Raw genomic sequence first — 24603 nt, forward strand, 5'->3', positions numbered from 1 at the left:
TGTGCACTGGTAGATCTCTGGTTGATCTGCAGTAGATCAGACAAGGATTTCTGGCTCCCTTAATTTATTGCAGCACCAAAATTACTTCCCATACTCTTAAATTATGACAAAAACTCAGGGGAACCAGGAATAGATGTTTCCTTCTGTAGGCCTATATGTATATATTGTTATTCCTACAGAGATGGGAATAACATGGGATCCCAGGGGGTCTTGTTCCTCAACCAGGGTCAGTGCTCCTTTGGAGAAAAGACGGCGCAGCCGAGACTGTCATAGCTTTAGTATGATTTAGTCACATATTTAGATGGAGTCCAGATCTCACAGTATGGTTGGTCCTCAAGAGGGGGTTGGTTCCCCAAGATGGATCTGCCTTTTCCCAGCTATTCCCAGCCTGCTCCAAAGACCCCAAACGCTTCCTGTAGATCCCAAGGGTGGATCTACAGTGGTACCTTGGGTTATGAACTTAATTCGTTCCCGAGGTCCGTTCTTAACCCAAAACTGTTCTTAATCTGAGGCGCTTTCGCTAATGGGGCCTCCCGCTGCCACCACTGCGCAATTTTCGTTCTCATCCTGGGGCAAAGTTCTCAACCCGAGGTACTACTTCTGGGTTAGCGGAGTTTGTAACCCGAAGTGTTTGTAACCCAAGGAACCACTGTACTATGAAACTAATGAAGCTTAAGCTTTAGGGCCCCTAACCCCAGAGGGGCCCCAAAAGCAACTTTAGTCTACATTGCTTAAAATTTTGGGGTCTAGTAGACCCAATTTGAGTCACACGACTCAACATGATTTTTGTTGTTGTATATATTTCAGCAATCCCAAAGTTTGAAAGTCAGTAGCAGAGATGCTGTAAATCTGTCACGGAACAGTGTATTGGCCCTACACAAAGAGGGCACAGCAGAACGCTCAACACACTCAGGATATTGCTCAAGGCTGCACCATCTCTCTAGACACACACACACACACACACACACACGAGAATGTGTATGTCAACACCCAGGGCTGTCAGGTGAACCAAGGATTCACTTCTGCATCTTTCCTCTTCTGGTGCAGCAAGGATTGCGCATTGGTCCAGAGGCAGAGATGGGCCCATCACCTTCTGAAACCTCAAGCTCTGTTATGTGCACGTCACTGGAAATTCTTGCCTCGCTTCAGAAGGTCAGGATTAAGTCCAGTCTTAAGCCTGGGGTGGTTTCATTTCCATCATTCTTCTGCCCACACATAAGTGCCTGCCTACAGTGAGCCTTTAAAGGGTTACACCAGGTCACCCTGATGCAACCCCTTCTGTGCGTGGGACCATCGAGACTCCACAAGCTTTTCAGTACACACAACTGCAAGCACAGACATACACAAAACAGTGAGACACTTTGACCGGGAAGAACAGTTTTCTCCTTTATTAGAAAGTAAAGGAACTTAAAGCGATGAGAAAGCTTGATGAAAACTACTTCCAAGCCGACTTCCCAGTTTTAAGGTTGCTGTTTGGTTTAAGCCACAGGCCAATTCACATCAAGGCCAAAAGCATACACCGTGTCTCCACAACAACCATCTATAACAGGCACAGGAAACGCTTGATGACTGGCTTGGTGGCTGGGCTGTGCCTAAAGGAAAAGCCAGTGGGGGAAGGGACCCCCTGAAGATTAAAAAAAAAAAAAACAAGAGTACAAAAAAATCATTAACAATAACCTGGCTGTACCCTACAGCCAAAAGGGATCTGCCATTACAAAAAGAAAAGAAAATAGATGAAAGAGAGGGGCAGTAGCCAGCCTGCTGATGGGAAACGAACATGGTGGTTGGCAGCAAGGGAGGACTCTCGGGCCTCCCGTGACTCAGAAGGCTCAGCCAATGTAGATGCGATGGAAGTCGTTGGCCCCGAAGGCAGCGTTGCACTTGGGGCACTTGCGCTGCCGGGTGTCGTAGCGCGTTTTCACGCACTCAAAGCAGAAGACGTGGAAGCACTTGGTGAGCACAGCATCCTTCTTGCGCATGTTGCAGCAGGGGCAGGTCAGGCGGCCCTTGGGAAAGAAAGAGGCATCGTTTAAGGTACACCTGGCTGATGCCGAGGCTAACAACAACAACAACAACAACAACAACAACAACAATTCCTTTATACGCCGCACATCTGACTGGGTTTCCACAGCCACTCTGGGCAGCTTCCGACATATATAAAAACATAATTAAACATTAAACATTAAGAAAATTCCCTGGTCCTGAATGGAATAACAGTGCCCCTAAAGGACCAGGTGCGCAGCCTGGGAGTCATTTTTGGACTCGCAGCTCTCTGTGGAGACTCACACTGTCTCCCAGCTCCACCTGGTACACTGGCTGAGACCCTACCTGCCTGCGCATTATCTCGCCAGAGTGGTACATGCCCTGGTTATCTCCCACTTGGACTACTGCAATACGCTCTACATGGGGCTACCTTTGAAGGTGACCCGGAAACTACAAGTAATCCAGAATGGGACAGCTAGACTGGTGACTGGGAGTGGCCGCCGGGACCATATTGTTTACAACAGGCTGGGGAGCCTGTGGCTCTCCAGATGTTGCTAGGACTGCAACTCCTATTGTCCCTGGGTCTGATGGGAGATGAGGGGCAGGGTCACATCTGGAAGGCCACCAGTTCCTCACCTCTGATTGCCCCAAAGTGTCAGAGGTTCTCTCCTGCGATTAGCTCAGAACTGCTGCCATGTCCCAGCCACAGTCCCTTGGGCACTGCTAACTGGGGTCTACTTCCAAAGCTAATCTGGCTCAGCCCAAATCCATCCTCCAAGGGGGACGCTGGCATCCTGTTGCCTACCTTGTAATCTTTGATCTCCTCCATAAGGATCTCGTCGCAGTTGGGAACCATGTCAGGTTTCTTGGTGGTCTCCAGTTTCCTCCGCAGCCTCGAGATGTCTTCCTGCAGGGGAACATTAGCCAAATACATGTCATTAGGACCAGCACCTTCTCTCCTAAGAGCTGCAAAAGGCTCCCAGGTGTAAATTTGCAAGCTCTGCCCATTTTCCTTTAAAAGGGGGGCGGGTGGCCTTCTTCACAAGGGAGGACGCATCACACACATTCAAAACATACTGGTATGATACATGACTAGCTTAGATAATTTGGACGAGGCAGAGCAATGTAGGGCAGTGACCGTGAAGCTCCGGCTGCAGGAAGTGGGGGATGTCAAATGTGCTTCCTAGAGCATTTGACTGGCCAGTTGGGAAGATATTGCTGGACAAAGACAGAGTCTCTGCAGTACTCAGTATAGCACATGTTTCAAATGCAAAGGTGCCCGTTTCGATCCCTGGCATCTCCTGGCAGGACTGGGCATGTGCCCTGCCTGAATCCCAGGCAGTTGCCATCAGTATGTGTGGACAACGCTCTGCTGCGCAGACCAAGTATCTGAGTCATGGCAACTTCCTACGTAGAGATTCTTCTTAAGTAGGGATTCACAACCAGCAGCGACCAGGGAGAAAAACAGTGAGTGAAAACAGCTTAAGTTTAGCTGTGGCGATGGAGGGCAGCCATTCAGAGAAAGTGGAAACCAAAGAACTGGCAGAGGGCAAGAGGCAGGAACTTTGAGTTAATATGAATGGAAGCAAAGGCAGATTTGGCCCAAGGTAGCCAAAGCCGCCTGCCGGGTACCTGGGCTCGCTTGAAGTTGAACATGTCTTTCTCCTTGGTGACACTGTTCTCCACGATCTCATCCTGGAAGTCGTGCAGCTTCTTCTGCGCCAGCTCCAGCTGCGCCCGAAGGTCATCAGCCAGCTGGGCCGCATCCATAGCCTGAAGTGCAAAACAATGAAAGATCCTCTCTCTCTTTCTGCCCAGCTGCTGACCTTGCAGGGATGGACAAAAGCAACCCAGAGCGTCAACCTATTGTTGCACTTCCCACTTTTTAAAGGCATCTGCAGACCTTTTTGCTCACAGCTCCCTACTCAAAGGCAGCAAAGCTTTCAGGCTTTGCTTTGGCAAAATCTTCAAAGGGAAGATTTATGAGTCAAAATGGAGGGGGGGATCCTGGAGGGTAAAATCGAGCAGGTTATTATTCCGGCTGCACTAATGTGCGGCACAAAAATAGCCAAAGATAAGGAGCTAAGAATAACCTGGATGGGTTAACAGAAGGCCTGAGGTCCTCCAGATGTCACAAGACCAAATGCCTCCAGCTTCTCCAGCATGGCCAACAGGCAGGGAGGTGTGTCCCAGCAGGATCATTCTCATCTCCACACTGTGCCCACATATACCAACCAAGGGCAGGTGATGGAGTAGCCAAAAACCAAACTGCATGCCTCTTTTTGTTGGTGTTTGGCTGGTGCAGCAGTGCCCATTCCCACCAGTGCCATTTCTTCAGGGGGGAACCCTTCCAAGGGATTCTCATCACCATCATCATCAACCCCCTCCTCTCCTCCTGACCTCTGACCCCACTGCTTGCTCTGCTTCCCTGTTACTCTCTCCTCACTTATCCCTCCCGGAAAACTCCGCCAAGCTAATTATTTTCATCTGGCTGCCCTGCTCGTTATCCCTTTGAAGTTCCACTCTTCCTTTCATCCGCTGCCCCTTTTGGTCTTCATCAAATCTTTCTGTGGCCACTGGTTTGGTGTGGTGTGTGGGGGTTTTTGGGAAAAACAAACAAACAAACAACTCCAGAGGGGTATGTATAATCTGTCTTTGTGTCCTAATTACGGCATTATTTGGGATTTCTCAGCGGCTTCCCCCTGGAGGGAGATCAAATAAAATAACCGCCCCTTCGTATTAATGATGGGGCAAGCGTTCAAAGGACTCACACAGCCGCTGCAGCTCAGAGAGAAAGAAGCCGGTCGGCGTGTCTTCGTAACTACCTTCCAGGGCCAGGCAAACTGAGCCCTTGGCCCCCTCGGGCTTTTCACAGCGTTGGCTTTCAGCATAGCTGCTCCTCTGTTCAGCTTGCGGTTTGCTTTATTGGTTTCTTTCTGCCTATTGGTGTTTTTATTATGTTCTTTTGCAGCCATGGGTTCCTGCTTTGTCTTACTTTATCGCTAGCTTTCTTAAATGTAAAGGGCGAGATACACCTTCTAATAAATAATGCTGCTTTTCATTTTACTTGTATTTCTTACATTGATATTCTGCCTTTCCTCCAAAACAGCACAAGGCGAAAACGCCCTGTGGGTGGTGGGGGACTGGTCCAAGATCACTAATTGAGCTTCATGAACAGCTCCGATGGGTTTTGGTGCAATAACCATCATACTGACATGGTAAGCAACTTATACCTATTTGTTTCCATTAATTGATTTAAAAGCATTTCTAAACCACTCAACATTTAAAATATCTAAGCGGCAGACGAAAACACAACAGTACCATAAAAACAGAGATGCAATATAAGAGCCACTAAAAACAGCTGTTACAGAAGCAGAAATGCCAGAATAACAGGGTCCAATCTTATGGGTCAGAGAAACCCTGGGCAAAAAGATGCGTCTTCACACGGCATCTATGACAACACACCTTCTTGGATAAGGCTTCCCATATGGAAGAGGAAGGGCATTCCACAATGCAAGGGCAATGATGGCTAATGCCTGGTTTTGAGTCACTCCCCAGATGATCTCAGTAATCTTACAGGCCTACACAGAGGCAGGCAGTCTTTTTGAGCTTACCTTCCGCTTGTTCATTTCCAGGGCCTGGGTTCGCAAGCCCAGCTCCTTTTCTCCTGTGCCAATGTTGCTCTGCAGGAGATGCTCTTTCTCCTCTAGCTTGCGTACAACTTGCAACTGGGCATCCACCTTCAAGAGGCAAGAACACAGAATCCCAGAATTGTAGAGTTGGAAGGGACCCTAAGGATCATCTACTCTGACCCCCTGCAAATGCAGGAATATGCAGCTGTACCATACAGGGATCGAACCTGCAACCTCTGCATCATCAGCACTGCACTCTGACCAACTGAGCTATCATTCTGCTCATCACAGCCACCAAGAATGTTACCTGCCCCAAAGTGGAAAGAAGCAGAAGTCCCAGAAAAGGAGGAATGGATACAAAAACTCATAGAATATGCAGAAATGGCGAAACTTACCAAAAGAATTAGAAATCAACAAACTTTTTTTTATAAAAGAATGGAAATGGTTTATTGAATGTTTACAAATAAATTGTAAACTGATAAAAAACAATAGCAGGAATAATATAATAATAACCTGCAGTTTTATAACTATATTTACAGAAGATAAATAAATGAGCAGAATAGATATGCAGAAGATATTAAAAAACAAATTTAAGGAACCGCAGAAAGAGGGGGAAGGAAGTCAAAATTTGGAAATGTTAAATTGATTGTAAAACTAATGAAATGTATAAATTTGAAAAATATGGGGGGGGGACACCCTAAAAGAAAACCTTGCTTTTTCTTGAAGGCGACAGGTGAAGTATTCAGGAAACTGAATTCTGAACCACAAGCACTGAGCCCTTTGCTCCTCCTGTCCAACACCCCTTTTCCCACTCACCTGTGTCTTCAAGGTGAGCACCTGGTCTGCCAGCTCCTCCTTCTCTTCTTTCAGCAGCTTGTGGATCTGGTTGGATTTGATGCGCTCCGACATGAGCTTGAAGTTGGCGTCGTCCTTCTCTCTGAGCTGCTGCATCAGGCGGATGTTCTGTTCCTGCATGTCCTCAAAGGCCTGGCCCGTCACGTCCATTTCGGAGAGCAGCGCCTCCTCTTCCTGGAAGAACGGCAGAGCAACGAATGGGGAAACAAGGCTGTACTTTCAACCCTTCCCTTTCTACCAGGGGTGAGGGTGCTCCTGAACTCCCACCAGCCCCAGCAAGCATGGCCACAGACATATTTATGAGTTCCTCTTTGAAATTTACAAGAAAGGAAGAAAACAAGCATTTTTTAAAAAAAAAATGGGAGAAAGATCTGGAGATTAATACACAGGACAGAGTCTGGGGCTGGACTGGCAATAAAACAGGGAAAATATTAGTAAGCAATAAATCTAAGAGATCATTAACACAAAACCTGACACCAAATGTCTTTGACCCCTCATAAACTGAAACATGTATAGCCTAGCTCATGCTTACTGTGGGAGATATGGCATATCGCACACATTTTATATTCATATTTTCAGGAAACATAACAAGATAAAGAATTTTTTACTGCAATCGTACTTTGGACTATATAAAAGCAAATCACATAGTTGGAATCCCCCCCCCCAAAAAAATCCAATAAATTATCTAGAAGAGTGAGTAGAGAGTACAGATGTAGAAGTGTTAACTAAACTCCTGACTGTAGCTAAAAAATTGATTTCAATGTATTAGGTTTTTTTAAAAAAAGCAAAATGGTTTTGTAGAATCTGGCAAATGGCGATAACATATAAACTCACCATGTACAACCAAAGGACAATGTATTGTGTGAACACAGATTTATAAAAATGGGCAAGGGCTCTTTTTTGGTTTTTTGTACTGCAAATTTACCGCAAGGATAGAAGACTATATTCACTATTTTATTTTGAAAGGCCTTTTGGAAAAATAAAAACTCGTTGCTTTTATCTCTTCCTATTTTTATACAGAAACTTTCTTTCTAATGCTCCTCACCTGCTTAGCCATGGCAAGTTTCTTCTGCAGGTATTCTATCTGTTCCTCCACAGCCCGGATCTTCCGAAGCGCGTCCTCGTCTGCCATTTTTTTGCTCTCTTTCTTCTCCTTGTCCTCCAGTTCCTTCACCCTCTGCCTCAGCTCCTCCAACTGGCAAGAAGTAGGTCAGGGAAAGGAGGTTGGGTTGAAGAAAGAGTAAGTATATACACAAAGTATCAAATGTGGTGCCAATAATAATAATACAACAAAACAACACCACCACAAACCGGCTTTTAAGTATAAAACCAAATTTAGTAGAATAGCTAGAATAGAGATAGACTTGTAACCATTCAAACAACAGAACCATTTATCCAGTCTGTATAATAGTTACTGCACATGTAACTTGTTAAGATACAGTTGTATATTTATCCACTCCATGTTTACAGTATTTTCCAGGCTTTATCTTGCACATGGCACCTTAGTATGTTTGTTGTTTGAATGGTTACAAGTCTATCTCTATTCTAGCTATTATTCTAGTAAATTTGGTTTTATACTGTACTTATAAGGCAGTTTGTGGTGTTGTTGTTTCATTGAAAAAATAATAACCAGGAAAGGGATTTTTAAAAAGGCCACAAAAAGCTACTACCAACCTTTGGCCGTCACCTCCTGGAGGAAATTCATCTAGGATACATGTGGTTTTCAAGGAATTAAACTTTGGTGGGGAATCAAGTTTCCCCCAGGTCCGCAATGCAGCTTTAAGGCAGAGCGCCATCCTCCACAGAACCCTTTGCATTTCGCAAAAAGTGGGGAGGACTTTGCAGCAATGGACCTTAAGTGGGGGGATGGACTTGTAGCCGTCCAAATGGATGCTGTTGGACTGTGACTCCCATCAGCTCCAGTCAAAAGGCCACTGGTGATGGAAGCTGCAGTATCTGGAGGTCACTGTTTCCCCAGCCCTGCCTTCAAGAGTCTGTGGAAGAAATGTCCAAGTGCTGTCCCAGGTTACTATGCTGCTTTAGGATGCACTGAGAGCCTAAGAAGCCCCATGAGGAACGGGAGAACAGAATATAAACACCGATTGGGTGGATGGGAGGTTGCCTGCTCTTGATGGGGTTACACTCCCTCCGAAGGAGAAGGTACGTGGCTTGGGGGTCTGGATCCTTTGCTGTTGCCTCAGTGGTGTGGAGTGCCTTTGGCTGGTGACCCAGCTATGCCCCTATCTAGACAGGGATAGCCTTTCTGTCATCTATGCTTTGGTAACCTCTAAGGTTAAGTTATTGCAATGCGTGATACGTAGGGCTGCCTCTGAAGACAACTTGGAACTTCAGCTGGTGCAGAATTCAGCTGCCAGGTTGCTCACTGGAGCCAGACAGTTTGAGCATACTACACCAATCCTTGCCCAATTCCACTGGCTGTCCATTAGTTTCCAGGCCCAACTCAAAGTGGTGGTTTTGACCCACAAAACCTTCAAAGGCTCAGGACCACAATACCTCAAGGACTGCCTCTTTCCATATGAACCTACTTGGGACCCTGAAATCATAACCTGAGGCCCTTCTTCGTGTGCCCCCTCCACGAGAGGTTCGGATGATGGCAACACAAGAAGGGGCCTTTTCTTCAGTTCGTGGCTCCATGTTTGTGGAAATCTCCCCAGGGAAGTTTGCCTGGTGCTTTCATGATATGTCTTTAGGTGCCGGGCAAAAACATTCCTCTTCCAACAGGCCATGGGCTGGATGACATTCTATGTCCTTTTAATTGTGTTTGTTGGAGGGGGTGGTGAGGGGTTTGTTTCGCTCTTGTCCAGGGGGCCACATATTGAGGATCTAGATAGCCCTTGCGGTCCCTTCCAGTTCCACAGTTCCAGAAAGACTTGCTTTTATTATGCATTTTGTGTTTTTGTTTTGTATTTTGATGCTGTGAACTGCTGCCCTGAGCTATTCAGACAAAAAGTAGGTGGCATGCAAATTCGATAAGTAAAATAAAATAAATTGGGCAATGGCAGGCACAATTACCTCAGCTTTGGCCTTCTTCTCTGCAGCCATCAGCTGGACTTTGTCTCTCTGCTCCTTTGGGGCTGAGCGGTACATATCCAAAAGCAATTTCATTTCCTTCTGGCTTTCTTGAGCCTTCCTGAATATATTGAAAAAGGAAAGTGAGAATGCAGCTAAGGCCAAACAGCATAAGATATGGTCTACTTCAAATCAAGAACTGCTTCCTGCCATCTCATTGTGGGACTCTGAGTAGGCATGTATTGGGTGCAAAATAGGGAAACTTCAATCCAAATGTGTTCTGTATCTTTGAACGAGAACAATTTAGTTCTTGAGCTGGGCGATCTATGGTCAGAACTGGATGCTCACAATTTTTCTGGCAAAAGGTGTTTAAGGAGATAACAGAAATCGCTGGGTTGAAGCTGACCGAAAGTCAAGAGGTAGCATTTCTATCAATTTACGACGGGGTGGAAGGAACACAGGCTATGAAGGACTTGTTCACAAATTTATTGACAGCTGCACGAATTACGGTAACTAGGAAGTGGAAGGGGCAAGCAGAATATAAAATGTAAGAATGGTATAAAGAGGTGTGGGATATAGCTGTTAATGATAAATTAACATGTGCTATTAAGGTAAGACGGGGAATATGCAAGAAAAATGATTTTGTGGAGATATGGAGGGTGTTTGTTGAATTTGTACTGTTAAAATGGAAAGAGATCAAACTATCGCAAGAGGTGTTGAATTTTGGGAGGTTGGGTAGTTACAATGGAATGGTCTCGGTGGTGGGGTGAACATTTTTTATTCTTATTTATTTATGATTATAACTTTGTCAGATAAAATAAAATAGAACTGGAATGCCCAGGAGGGAGTGTGCAAGAACTGTTTCTCAGTCACTGAGAGCTTCAAACAATGAGAGGCCCAATGGCCCAGAGAAGAGAGATTGCAACCACCCAGGCCGGCACATTAAACAATGGGGGATACCTTTTCGCGAATCCTAAGAGGGAGACAATCACTATGTATGTGATGGTTCTTGTCCTTGAACTGGGTAAGAAAGCTCACTTGGCCTCATGTGCTGCACACATCCACACAGCCCAAAGACTAGTGCTGACAGCTGAGAAACAGCCCCAGAGGGCTCCTAGCAAATCCATGAACATCATCTGGCTTACTACCAGCGGAAACTTAACCATGCCTACTCAGGAGCGCATCCTACTGACTTAAATGGGGCTCACTCCCAAGCAAGCGGGGTTAAGATTGCAGCTTTGTTATGTAAGTTCATGAAATTTGGAACAGGCTAGCTAGGCACAACAGCCGCACCACAATTCAGAGCCTTGCGGCCACCTGTTAAGATCCAGATATGTAGGACGCCAGAAACAGCCACACCAACAGAACAGAACAGTTGTACCTTGGATCCCAAATGCCTTGGCTCCCGAACAAACCGGCTCCCAAAATATTGAAACCTGGAAGTGAGTGTTCTGGTTTACAAACGTTCTTTTGGAAACCGAGTGTCCGACGCAGCTTCCGATTGGCTGCAGGAGTTTCCTGCAGCCAATCTGAAGCCACACTTTGGTTTCTGAACGTTCTGGAAGTTGAACAGACTTCCAGAACGGATTCTGGAAGGTACAACTGTACACCAACAATACTGCCAAATGATCCAACCACCCAAGAGCAAACTGCACCCATCTTACTTTAGATCAGCCTTCAGCTGCTTGACCAACTCGGCTTCCTTTTTCCTGCCGTCGTCGTGTTTCCCCTTGTCCTTGTCTTTACTGGACTCCCTCTCCTTCTCGGACTCCTTCTGCTTCTGCCGCTCCCTCTCTTTCTCCTTCTCCTTCTCCCGTTCCCGCTCCTTCTCTTTCTCTTTTTCCTTCTCCCGCTCCCGCTCCTTCTCCCGCCGCTCCCGCTCCCGCTCCTCTTCATCCCGTTTCGCTTTGCTCTCCAGCGCGTCCTCGGCGGGGCCCCTGGAGGCAGAGCCCTGGGAAGAAGAAGAAGGGTCGTCGGGGTCCTGCTTCATCTCCAGCGGCTCCTCCTTGGGGTCCTCGGTGCTGGACTGGGAGTGCAGGAGGGCGCTCCCGCTGCGGGAACGGGTCTGCAGAACAGCGGGACATGCGCACGCATGAGAACATGCAAAAGCTGCCTTCTGTCGCCGGTTCATCCAATGTGGTGCTGTCTACTCTGACTGGCAGCCGCCACCCAGGATTTCGGATAGGGGCATTCCCAGCCCGACTTGGAGATGCCAGGACTTGGGACCTTTTGCATGCAACACAGGTGGTCTATACCTATAAGCTATGACCCCCTCCCCCCCCAAAGTTACATGGAATACTTTCCCATCAGGGTTGTTTATGGGCTTCTCTTGCCCTTGGACTTGACTGGAAAGAGAAGGACACCCTTGACACCCTTGCTCTGGCACATCCAGGACAGAGCTTTGAGAACAGGGTGGGAGCACAATGTGCTTTTGGAGTGATTGTGTGCTGAGCACAAATATAATTTTTAAAGTGCCCATATGGATTGTTTTTCTTTGTGTTCTCTCTCTCTTATGCTATCAGTAGGTATGGCTTTCTCTACCACACTCATTATTGTTCTTGTGCAATAGTTTAGCACGACCTCTTCATAATAATAATAACAATAATTTTTTAAAAAATCATACCCCGCCCATCTGGCTGGGTTGCCCCAGCCACTTTGGTCGGCTTCCAGCACATATAAATACATAATGAAATATCAAACATTAATAGTAACAATCTGATCCAATAGGGAAAAGCCACAAAAAATCTTAAATACAATGGTACCTTGGGTTAAGAACTTAATTCGTTCTGGAGGTCTGTTCTTAACCTGAAATGGTTCTTAACCTGAAGCACCACTTTAGCTAATGGGGCCTCCTGCTGCCGCAGCACGATTTCTGTTCTCATCCTCAAGCAAAGTTCTTAACCCGAGGTACTATTTCTGGGTTAGTGGAGTCTCTAACCTGAAGCGTTTGTAACCTGAAGCGTATGTAACACGAGGTACCACTGTAAACAACTCATATCAAATAAAGCAATATTCAAGAATGCATTAGAATCTAATAGCAAAGAATAAAACTATGATGAAGAGTTGCTAATCAATAATCAATAAAAACAGCAAATCACAATGCATAAAATACCACAAAACATCTGTATATAAAACTGTACCATATTTTTCCATGTATAAGACTAGGGTTTTTTCCCTAAAAAATAATGTCAAAAATTAGGGGGCATCTTATATGGATACATCTCCCCCTATTTTCTTAAATCCGAGGCCCCCAAATTAGGGGGCGTCCTATACATGGACGTCTTCTGGACGGAAAAATACGGTATATAAGAAGCCTTCAAGATTAATCAATAAAAGCCCTTTTTAGCAACTCAGAAAAGAAGATTACTCATGTAGAGAGAGACAGTGTGTGTATATAGGTATAGAAATATATAGATATACAGTATAACGCATGCTCGCAAAAACTGCTGAGGGTAAGCTCCATTGAAAAAGAGGCATTGCCCCCTTTTCTGTCACTCCCACATGCTGTTTTTTAAAAACCTGGCCTAAAAAGGCACCGTCTCACTTCCAGCCTCCTCCGTTGTCTCCTCGGCTTCTCCACCTCCCTTACCTTGCTCAGATCAGACTGTGCCTCCCGCAGCTTCCGCTTGTATCTCAGGACTTCCCCTTTCAGCTGGTGGTTGTGGTTCTGGAGGCTGCTGATGAGATGCCGCATCTCCCGATTGATAGGACCTGCGTGAAGACCATCACATGGGAAGAGCCAAGATACGGTAAGATCTTCCGGCTCTTCTAGGTCGGTTGCAAAAGAACCTGAGAAGGGGCCTTCCTTTCAGATTTTTCCCCAGCCGGTCCAGTCTAAGGAAAGGGAACCTCAGGGCCAAGTGTGGTCCTCCAGGCCTTTCTATCTGGTCCTTGGCACTCTCCTCAGACCACACTCCCTCTCCCTCTAAGCTACATGTCTCGCCAGTTCCTGGACAGAGAACAGAGAGGGGTGTGTGAGTATACATGTAGAAACTGAGGTCCAGCTCCGAGGGCCTTCTGGCACTTCCCTAACTGCAAGAAGACAAGTTACAGGGAACCAGGCAGAGGGCCTTCTCGGTAGTGGCGCCCGCCCTGTGGAACGTCCTCCCATCAGATGTCAAGGAAATAAACAACTACCTGACTTTTAGAAGACATCTGATGGCAGCCCTGTTTAGGGGAGGTTTTTTTTAATGCTTGATGCATTACTGTATTTTAATATTTTGCTGGAATCCGCCCAGAGTGGCTGGGGAAGCCCAGCCAGATGGGTAGGGTAAGTATGTATGTATGTATGTATGTATGAATAAATAAATAATAATAATGTTAATTATTATTATTAACTAACCTACTGTACAAAGGTAAAATTGTGTGTGTGTGTTTTTGCTGTGAGCCACCCTGAGATCTTTGCAAGGAGGACGGCATGCAAACTTAATAAATAAATAAAACAAAATGAATAAGTAAAATAAACTAAAACAAAAATTGCATGTGTTGCTTTGCTAGCGTTTGTATTTGCCCCCCCCCCCCCACGTCTGGCATACGGACCCCTGGAAATTTTCCCAGAAGGGAATGTGTTCCTCGGACCGAAAAAGGCCTTGACTGTCTCCAACCTAATGAAGGGCAATGACTGTATGGCATGGATGGACTCCAACTGCCATCAAGCCCAGCTACAATCCAGGAGACAGAAGCTGGAGCCCAACAATATCTGAAGGGTCACAGGTACTCTGTCCCTGGTGCACAGTTGTCAGAGCGGCCAAGAACGAGACCTTGCAGAAGACACCAAAATGCATGGAATCTCGCTTCCCAGTTACTCGGCCGCCATACAACTTAGATGTATTGATTCATTCCATGTATAACCAGTCCCTTCCTTTTTTCCTGAAAAGTAGTGTTTATCAAACTTGGGTCTCCAGCTTTTTGGGGGGGGGGGTTAAATATTTTTCAAATTTATACGTTTCATTAGTTTCACAACCAATCTAACATTTCCAAATTTTGACTTCCTTCCCCCTTTCTACGGTTCCTTAAATTATTTTTTTTAATATCTTCTGCATATCCAAGTTTATTTAACTTGCTCATTTACCTACTGTAAATATACGCACTTATAAAACTGCAGGTTATTACATTAATCCTGCGAATGGTCTTACCTGTTTACAAATTATCTGTAAATATTCAATAAGCCATTTCCACTCTTTTATAAAAAGTTTGTTATCTTGATTTCTTATTCTTCTGGTATTTCTGCATATTCCATAAGCTTTTGTATCCATTCTTCTTTTTCTGGGACTTCTGCTTCTTTACACTTTGGGGCAAGTAACATTCTTGCCACTGCAGTAGCATACATAAATAAATTTCTATACAATTTAGGTAGCTCTGTCCCTAATAATTCTCAAAAGAAATCTCTAGCTAGCAGAACCATTGGTCACGGCCGATGGGAGTTGTAGTCCAACAACAGCTAAAGACCCAGGTTTGAGAAACATGGCTTTAAAAGACGAAACTCAGACTCAGGGGTCTGCAGCAGCTGTATTTCAAAATCTGCAACCGTACAGCATTTACCGTATTTTTCGCTCCATAAGACACACTTTTTTCCTCCTAAAAAGTAAGGGGAAATGTGAGTGCGTCTTATGGAGCAAATGGCGCTGCGCAGAGAGGGAGAGCTGCGCAGCGCCCCTTCAGCGAAGCACCTCTCCTGTGAAGCGGGAGGAGGAATGGAGCCCCACTTGCTGTCCTGGCTTCTGCCTTAGCCGTGCGCGGCCTCTTCCAGGCAGGGGGAGTCTTCATCCCACTGCCCTGAAGAGGCTTCGCACGGCTATCCCAGAAGCCAGATCCCTCTTGCTGTTCCGGCTTCTGGGATTCAGAATATTTTTTTTTCTTGTTTTCCTCCTCCAAAAACCAGGTGCGCCTTATGGTCTGGCGCGTCTTATAGCGCGAAAAATACGGGATTTTGAGACCTTGTGGTCGCGGTGGCTCAAGACAGGGAAAACTAAGGCAGAGAGCTCTCAGGCAAGTTCCTGACTAGAAAAGGGGGATCCCTGATTAGCCACATGCTCAGGGCTTACCTGAAAGATCACGAAGGTTTTAAGACAAGAGGACTTACTGTACTTTTCCGTCTATAAGACGCTCCTGTGTATAAGACTACCCCTATTTTGGGGGACTCAAATTAAAGAAAATGGGGGGGAAATGGCACAAAGTTGTGGAGCTTTTTTTGCAGAGGATTGCCGAAAGTTGCCCACCCGCCCACGTCGCAAAATCCGCCTCCCATCTGTCCCATCGCCGGCAGAAGCTGCCAATCACCCGCCCAACTGCCAGACGGTCACCATCCATTGACGCAGCAACCAATGACATGCACAATATTTGCCAACAGCTGCGGCAGCAACCAATTAAACGTCCACCCTGTGCGCTACAACCCCCACTTTTTAGCATGATTTTTAAAGAAAGAAACATTCTTACGGAACAGTACGGCAATACCCAAGAGGTGCACAGAGCTCAGATTATCTGCAGAGGTGAGGCTAACCTGGCTGCAGCTCAGCTACTGTGGATGTTTCCCCAAGAGAGATGCCCAACAAGGAAAACCTGAGTGTCTCTGTGCACAACCCGACTTCAAGTCACCTGCTTGTTCGTTAGCGGCAAGCGTCTGCTCAAACTCTATCCGCAGCATCTCGTACTCCTTGCGGACCTGAGCAAGGGTGTCTTCGAGCTGAATGACCTCTGTTCGCAGTTTCTTGTGCAGGCTGACTTCATCCCGCTGGTGAGAAAGAGAAAGGCAGATTTCAGCCTCGATGTCTCTGACTGCAGCAGCAGCCCCTCTTGCTGCGGGATGAGAAGATGCTGAGAGAAAGGGCTGCAGAACCTCTTCTTATGCCGTGCATGTTGGGTTAAGGACCCAACAGCAGCAGCTAGTTCTCCTGCAGCTTCCCTCTTCTAAATAATTCCTGAACATCCACAGACCCTTGCTTCGAGGGAGGACGGCTGTGTCACTGTAAGCGGCCGGAGTGATTCAGTATCGCAGTAAGCTCCTGCAGCCAACCGGAAGCCATGGAAACCCCATAGCACGTTCGGGTTCCAAAGAACATTTGCAAACCGGAACACTTACTTCTGGGTTTGCGGCATTCGGGAGCCAAACTGTCTGAGTACCAAGGCGTTTGGGATGCAAGGTACGACTGTAATCCGAAAAGGGTTTCTATTCTTCTACAAACACCTCATTGTTAGAGTTTCTTTGTTATATAACAATAATAAATAAACCTTTATTGTCACTACACCACCTGTGTGCAGTGAAATTAAACAAGCCCCCCTCCCCACCACATATATGCTCAGTCTTGTTCGCACTCTGTGTGCTTGTCAGAAGTCAATTGCACCACTATTTTCTTGTCCAGCAGTGAGTTTAGTGCGGGTGCCAACTGTCATGATCCGCCCCAGGGAAAGTGAGAGGAAAGAGAGGAAACAAGGGGAGGAAGCCGTTACCTCAATGAGCTCCACCTGGCGCTGGTGGGTACCCCGGGTGCCGTGAAGAAGCGTTCGGGCCTCGTCTAGCTGAGATTTCAGTTGCAGGCTCTCGTTGTACAAAACGGAGAACTGGGACTGCATGCAGCGGTACTCTGGGGTTTCCTTCACCACCTCCTCCACTGCTCGCCTCAGGTCCACCTGGGCAGGGGGCCACAGAACAGGGGTTGGGGAGGCAAAAGAGAAAATGGTGCCCCGTGACACACGGCAGAAACAAAAACTGCACTCAACACTATGCAGAAGAGCGGAGGGAATTCCAAATGTCTGCAGTGTGCTTAAACGGCCAGAAAGTGGCAGCACTGCATCAAAAATCGTTCTACAGTTGCAAGGAAACACTCACTTCATAAGGGAGGGGTGTGGAATCTATGGATTTTGAAACACAGCGTGTTGATTTCAAACAAGCAGCTTCTGAGGAGCCAGGGCAATAAAACAAAGAGAGGCACGTTTTTACAGACCTCATCCAAACTGTATCCAAGTCATGCGTAAAGCATGTTATCTTGAAAAAGAAATTCATGAAAGGATCTGCTGAACCCCACCTATGGAGATCACTTAATGCAGCGGTCAGCAAACTTTTGCAGCAGGGGGCCAGTCCACCGTCCCTCAGATCTTGTGGGGGGCCGGACTATATTTTTTTTGGGGGGGGGATGAACAAATTCCTATGCCCTGCAAATAACCCAGAGATGCATTTTAAATAAAAGGACACATTCTACTCACTTAAAAACAAGCTGATTCCCGGACCATCCGCAGGCCAGATTTAGAAGGCGATTGGGCCAAATCCGGCCCCTGGGCCTTAGTTTGCCTACCCATGACTTAATGCGTACCTTTCCTCCTTCCAATGAGCTAAAAAGCTGGGATGGGGAGCCTGTTGCCCTCCAGAGGTTCTCAGACACTAAATCCCATCAGCTCCAGCCTGCATAGTCAATGCTTAGAGCTGATGGATGTTGTAGTCCAGCAGCAGCACACACACACACCCCATCTCTAGGCTAGAGAGCTCTGCCTCCACTGGCATGGCGGAAGCATCACTCGACATACAACATTTACCTGTCCGAATCAAGAAGCCACCTGGACTGAAACAGGTGATGCTGCCCCTTGTGGTGAGCCACCAGAACTGCAATAGGGAGCATCTTCCTGGGACAGTGGAGTGTTCTAAGGCTTGGGACTAGCCCAGGGGTCAGCAACCTTTTTCAGCCGTGGGGCGGTCCACCGTCCCTCAGACCATGTGGGGGGCTGGACTATATTGGGAGGGAATGAACAAATTCCTATGCCCCACAAATAACCCAGAGATGCATTTTAAATAAAAGGACACATTCTACTCATGTAAAAATACGCTGATTCCCAGATCGTCAGCGGGCCGGATTGAGAAGGCGATTGGGCCGCATCCGGCCCCCGGGCCTTAGGTTGCCTGCCCCTGGACTAGCCTCACCCACGCAGGCCACCAGGAAGTACTAGAAACGGCTTCCATCATCATCATCATTATCATTATTATTATCACCATCCTGCCTTTTTAATTGTTAATTAAAATTTAATTTTAGAGTCTGCAAGAATTAAGAGTGCCGGAGGGGGTGGGGGAGGTATTCCTCGACTATCAGAAACATGGAAAATGCTTTCCCTCCCTGGTACCTTCAACTTGTCGTTCTGCGTGGTCACTTCCTCAAGATCCTGACGCAACTTATCGAGCTCGCTCAGGCGGTTCTGGGCAAGCTCCTTGTTTTCCTCGAGTTCGGCATTCATCTCCTCAAACTGCAAAAGAGGGAAAGGGAAAGGAGCCAGTTGCTGAAAGCCTCATTCGCACCACTGCTACTTCTATGCTTGCCCGTGTGCAAAGTCTCAAGGTTTACCTTCCGAGAGTTGATTGTGATTGTGCCCCCATACAGGCTACTTCCAGCTCCATACACCTTGTACCCTTTTGAGTTCACCTGCAAAAGATACACCAATTTTATTTTCAACATGCAATTTCTTAAGCATCGAGAGCCGCTTTGGAGACGCTGGTTCTAAACAAGCGGGATACAAATCTAAAAATAAAATAAGGACAACGCTCGCTAGGCGTTTCCTCCTTCTGACAATTAACAGTGGAGACCGCCATAAGCTGAGTCAGGTCGTCAATCCATCTCAGAACGGTCTGCACTGACTGGCAGTAGCTCTCCAGGGTTTCGGACAGGGGTCTTCCCTGGCCACACCTGGAGACGCTGAGGATTGAACCCAGGACCTTTCCTGTGTGCAAGGCATAGATACTCCACCATGGAGCTACAGTCCCTGCCAACACCTTCCAGCGTTGCTACAGCCCTGGGGCTGTTCCCAGGGGCGCTGAGTCTCACCCGCTCCAAGACATCTGCCAGGTGCCTGTTCAACCTCTGCTCCCGCTTGCGGATCTTGTCGATGTCCCACTGCAGGTCGTCAATCATGGTCTCCAGCACAGACACGCGAGACTCCGCCATCTCCACTTTCCTTTGCAATTTAGCAAACTGCAGCAACGGAACAGGGGCAAGGAGGAGAACGAGAAAGCGCAAGAAACGCTTTTTATCGTAGCTCAGAAAGCAACTGATTGCCTGGACCAGTGATAGCCAAACTTGGCCCTCCATCTGTTTTGGGACTACAACTCCCATCATCCCTAGCTAACAGGGCCAGTGGTCAGGGATGATGGGAAATGTAGATCCAAAACAGCTGGAGGGCCAGGTTTGGCCATCGCTGGCCTAAACTTTACTTCCCGCATGCTGAGGCAAGCAGATGTTCTCCTCCCAGAAGCCTCAGTGCTTCCCTTCAACTCCACATGGAAAGAAAACGCAGTGGACAGAATGGAGAGTTGCTGCAGTGGCTTGTGAGCTCCTCGCTAGACAACCTTGGGCAAGTTACACTCTCTCCGCCTAAAAGACTCAGGGGGCAGCGTCAGTTCACCTGGCCATGGCATTTCCTTGGTCCAGTTAACCCACACACCCAACTCACTCACACACACACACACACACACACACACACACATCTCTACACGCTGAAACCCCGCAACTTTTGTCAACCACATTTTTTTGCTACCCAGTTTACAGCACTGCAGATCCTCTCCTTGTTACCTCCTGAGACATGGTGCGATGCTTTTCCTGGAGTAAATCAGCCAGTTCTTGCAGTCGCTTGTTCTCGTTGGCCAGGTAGGAGTTCAGCTCCTGGAGAGCCTCTTCCATCAGAGAAACATCTGAGGAAAGAAAGGCTTTTGGAACGCTACTATAAAAAAAACATCGGAAGCTAGCGGGCCTGGGCGTGTTCTGTGCAAAACTCAGTACTGACTATGCAAACTCAGCATCCTTAGAATCTTGGCAGGTTTTGTTTTTCAAAGCAAGCTTCTGCCCTCATGGTTAACGACAGATTTCAAAAGTGTGGGAAGCAAGGCCCAGTGATCTCGCATCAGATTTGTGGGGCGGAATTCAACATAGCACTCGGGAGATTGTTCTGTCAGCTCAAGTTTTTCTGCCTGCCCAATGGAACAATATCCGCTTTCCTCACCTCACACATCGTTCTGGGAGTTCTCCCTACACTCCAGAGTCTATTTGGGGGAGACAGAGGACACATGGGGCAAGGCAGGGGGAGGCTTCCATTGACTTCTACTAATGGAACCAGGCAGCTGAATCCAGCCCCCAAGGTTCAAGGTTTCAGCATCCTGCTATTGTTCCTTCATGCTCAGATGTGGAGGCATAGCAGAGGTGGCCACAGAAATGCTGCGGAAATGTAGAGAGACGGGTTCTGCACTGAAAAAAGCAAGCAAGCAGCAGCAGACCCACTAAGAACAGGGTTAGCTCTCAACAGCATCTACCACTCTCATCAAACCATACAATAGGGAACACCTGATGAAACTAATCACGAGGAAAGAGGGGCAGCTACCAGCCTGGCTTGCTGGCCAAACCTCCAGGAACTAAAAGACTAGGCCCCTGCCCCAAGGAGCATACAATCTAAAATTTGACACAAGGAGAACCACAACAGTGGTAGCATTTGGCTACTGTGAGACTCATTTTCTTCCAAGTTATTTATTAACTGCTTTTGAGAACGAAGCCCTCAAAAACGATATATATATTTCGGGAGCATCCCATACCTCCGCTGTTCAGCTTCTGGGAGAGCACATCCACCCTCTCCTGGAGCTTATCGTACATGGTCACAATCTGCATGACGACCCGGCGAGAAGACTCGACGCGCTCCTGCAACTGAGATTCCATTTCCTCGCTGGTGCTGCTGGCCAGCGTAGCCAGGAAAGAGAAGGCCGGCTCAAAGATCTCTCCTAGGAAATGGTAAGAAATAATGCCCAGCCATGAAAGGACACAGCTTTGAGCTCCTTGTTGTTATTAAAAAAATTAAATTTGTATACTGCCCTATACCCGTGGGTCTCAGCGTGGTTCACAAGATAAAATCACAATATAAAAACACAAAATACATAAACAAAATAAAAACAAAAGCAACCCAATAACCCCCTCCCAATACATTTTAAAAGGGCATTTGATGTCAACCACCCAAAGGCCTTGAAACCTAAATGGGGCAGTTATCATCCCCACCTCCCTGAGCTCATAACCATCTGATTTGTAAAGAGCTACCTGACAGGAGAAGGGACACGGGTGGCGCTGTGGGTTAAACCACAGAGCCTAGGGCTTGCCAATCAGAAGGTCGGCAGTTTGAATCCCTGCAACGGGGTGAGCTCCCGTTGCTTGGTCCCTGCTCCTGCCAACCTAGCAGTTCGAAAGCACATCAAAGTGCAAGTAGATAAATAGGTACCGCTCTGGCGGGAAGGTAAACGGCGTTTCTGTGCGCTGCTCTGGTTCGCCAGAAGCGGCTTAGTCATGCTGGCCACATGACCCGGAAGCTGCACGCTGGCTCCCTCAGCCAATGAAGCGAGATGAGCACCGCAACCCCAGAGTCGTCCATGACTGGACCTAATGATCAGGGGTCCCTTTTACCTGACAGGAGGAAGCAGCAGCAGCAAATATTTCCCACTGCTTTCCTGTTGTATTGAATGAATGCCAGGTGCAAATAAAACATTGGGCAAGCTTCCAGTGTTTGTGTACTAAATACAAATAAAATAAACATACTGTGTCACTCTCTAGGGCAGAGTTAGGGAACTTCGAGCCCAGAGGGCTAAATGCAGCCCTCCAGAACTCTCTCTTCGGCCAGGCCAGGCCCCCAACCAGCCTGTTATCCCACTTGAGTGCTTTTGCCTGGCTGGAAGGTGTCCTTAGACCAGAGATAATGCCTCTTTCTCGCCTGGAGGGAGACTGGAGAGATGTGGGAATCTCTGGCATTTGCAGGCAATAATGCAACCTACAAGCAGAGACATCACCTTGCCAACAAAGGTCCATATAGTTAAAGCTATGGTTTTCCCAGTAGTGATGTATGGAAGTGAGAGCTGGACCATCAAGAAGGCTGATCGCTGAAGAACTGATGCTTTTGAATTATGGTGCTGGAGGAGACTCTTGAGAGTCTCATGGACTGCAAGAAGATCAAACTTATCCATTCTTAAGGAAATCAGCCCTGAGTGCTCACAGGAAGGACAGATTGTGAAGCTGAGGCTCCAATACTTTGGCCACCTCATGAGAAGAGAAGACTCCCTGGAAAAGACCCTGATGTTGGGAAAGATTGAGGGCAGAAGGAGAAGGGCATGACAGAGGACGAGATGGTTGGACAGTGTTCTCGAAGCCGCCAGCATGAGTTTGACCAAACTGCGGGAGGCAGTGGAAGACGGGAGTGCCTGGTGTCCTCTGGTCCATGGGGTCACGAAGAGTCGGACACGACTAAACAACAACAACAACCTTTCAGTGGGAGAAGTCGAATTCATTGCGTCTTGCCCCACTCACCACAGGCCCACAAGGCAAAATGGCTCTAGGTTCTAGGGCATCAAGAAAACTTAAATTTTCAGGGGTAAATTACACTATAGAGATTGCCAAGGTTTTCACAGGAGTTATTTCCAGTTCAGAATTTTCCACACCAGGAGAGAACATCAGCACTGCCGCTCCTAAGCCACCATTCTCACCTCTCTCCCGCTCTTCTTTGCGCTCCTGGTTACTGTCCGAATCAGGTTCCGGTTCCGGCACCACCAGGGCTTTCCGTTCCGACAGAAGGTCACCGAGGCCTTGGTCCAAGTCGTAGCGCTTCAAAATGATGCGAATGTTCTCGTCGAACTGAAGGGGAGGGGGAAGAAACACATAGCGCTCAATTTTCAAGGGGGCTGAGACAAGCAGCAGGAAAGGGAATGGGACTGAGAGAGGCAGACCCTGGCACACCTGGCTCCAGTAGCGATTGACAATCAGCAGCGAAGCATCGTCTGTGGCCTGCCGCCTTTCCAGCTTCTCTATGTGCTCCCGCAACTCATCCTCGATAGCCTGCCGCTGGTCCAGCATCTCTGCCAGCTTCCGATTCTTGGTCTGGAGGGTGCGGATGTCCAGTTCTTCCTGAAATCACGCCAAGAGCAGTTACCACAATACTCAGGCTCAACTCAGGCCTAGTTCCCTCTGAGACAGTAGATTTGGCTGCAGAGGAATTGACAGCAGGAGACAACTGGCATAAGGCATTTTTTCTTCCAGACCAGGAGAATGGTGAATTAAAAGACAATGGGGAATTAAAAGACAAGCTCATTCAAGTTGAGCACTGAAAATTAACATGGCAGGAAGAAAGGCTCCAGCTAAGCATGGTAGCTTTTGTTTGTTTTCAATGCGCAGAGATTTTTTTAAAAATTGGCTTGGATGACGGAGTAGCCAGTCAAGTAAAACAGGGTGGCCCTCTGGATACTGCTGGACTCCAACTCCCATCAGGCCCAATCAGCATGGCTAGCGGGCAGCGAGTCCACCGGCCCTCACTTGCAGCCTGCAGCCCAAAAATAGGTTTGCGATTGCAAAAAGAACTAGGCCTCAGACCTCCCAGCTAGCAAACAGAGCTTATCCCACAGGAGCCGATGGGAGCCGAAAAGTGGGAAGTGGAATTCCATTCAGCAGATTTGTTAAGAAATGGAGAAGACCACTGCAGAAAGAGATACAAACCGTTGAGGAGACGCCACCAAGTTTAATGGTCTCCACTGTGGTTCCCGAGTCTTCGACACCCGCTTTCTTCTCCGGAGGTCCGGAGGGACTGGCCTCCGAAGCCACCCGTTTGTTCCCAATCCCAGACATGGTGGGACAGGACTGGAGGTGCCCCCCCTCTCCTGAAAAAAAAGAGAAAGCGTTTTTTATATGTAAAACAACAAGGTTTTCTTTCTATATTGTTCCACAGGAAGGATTCCTAACTAGCTGCACAAATCAAATTTGAAACAGTCTTCAAATTAGTAGTAGTAGTAGTAGCAGCAGTAGTAGTACCCTGCCCAGCTGACTGGGCTGCCTAGCCCAGCTTCCAACAAATATAAAAACATGATTATTAACTGCAAACATTAAAAAATTTCCCTAAGGGCTGCCTTCAGGAGTCATCTAAAAGTTGTGTAGTTCTGTATCTCCTTGACATCTGATGGGACAGTCTTCCACAAGGTGGGTGCCACCACTGAGAAGGCCCTCTGCATGGTTCCCCGTAACTTCACTTCTTGCAGTGAGGGAACCACCGGAAAGCCCTCAGAGCTGGACCTCAGTGTCTGGGCAGAACGATGGGGGTGGAAATATATAGTGGGCCGTATTGG

The 24603-nt window shown here is 47.3% G+C and overlaps 2 protein-coding genes across 3 annotated transcripts in view; one reads left to right on the forward strand and one right to left on the reverse strand.

Annotated features, from left to right (window-relative positions):
• ALDOB (aldolase, fructose-bisphosphate B) overlaps nucleotides 1-24603 on the forward strand; it is a 166936-nt gene that overhangs the window by 99134 nt on the left and 43199 nt on the right. The gene's annotated exons all lie outside the window — the stretch shown is intronic.
• Nucleotides 1374-24154, reverse strand: RNF20 (ring finger protein 20). Of its 2 annotated transcripts, none has more exons than XM_053371628.1 (19): nucleotides 23981-24154; nucleotides 23228-23395; nucleotides 22978-23125; nucleotides 21055-21237; nucleotides 20045-20163; nucleotides 19301-19447; nucleotides 18824-18901; nucleotides 18606-18725; nucleotides 16947-17126; nucleotides 16095-16230; nucleotides 13090-13211; nucleotides 11165-11451; nucleotides 9504-9621; nucleotides 7516-7665; nucleotides 6432-6644; nucleotides 5598-5723; nucleotides 3616-3756; nucleotides 2789-2890; nucleotides 1374-2006 (listed from the first exon to the last, which is right to left on the reverse strand). In XM_053371628.1, exons 1-19 carry the CDS (start codon nucleotides 24107-24109, stop codon nucleotides 1830-1832), a joined length of 2844 nt encoding a protein of 947 aa, XP_053227603.1. In that variant the 5' UTR covers nucleotides 24110-24154; the 3' UTR covers nucleotides 1374-1829. The 2 variants fall into 2 exon arrangements, with proteins under 2 accessions (XP_053227603.1, XP_053227602.1); XM_053371627.1 differs by having other exon boundaries at nucleotides 11165-11565.

This window comes from Podarcis raffonei, chromosome 17 (assembly GCF_027172205.1).
Source record: "Podarcis raffonei isolate rPodRaf1 chromosome 17, rPodRaf1.pri, whole genome shotgun sequence".
NCBI classification, from domain to species: Eukaryota; Metazoa; Chordata; class Lepidosauria; order Squamata; family Lacertidae; genus Podarcis; species Podarcis raffonei.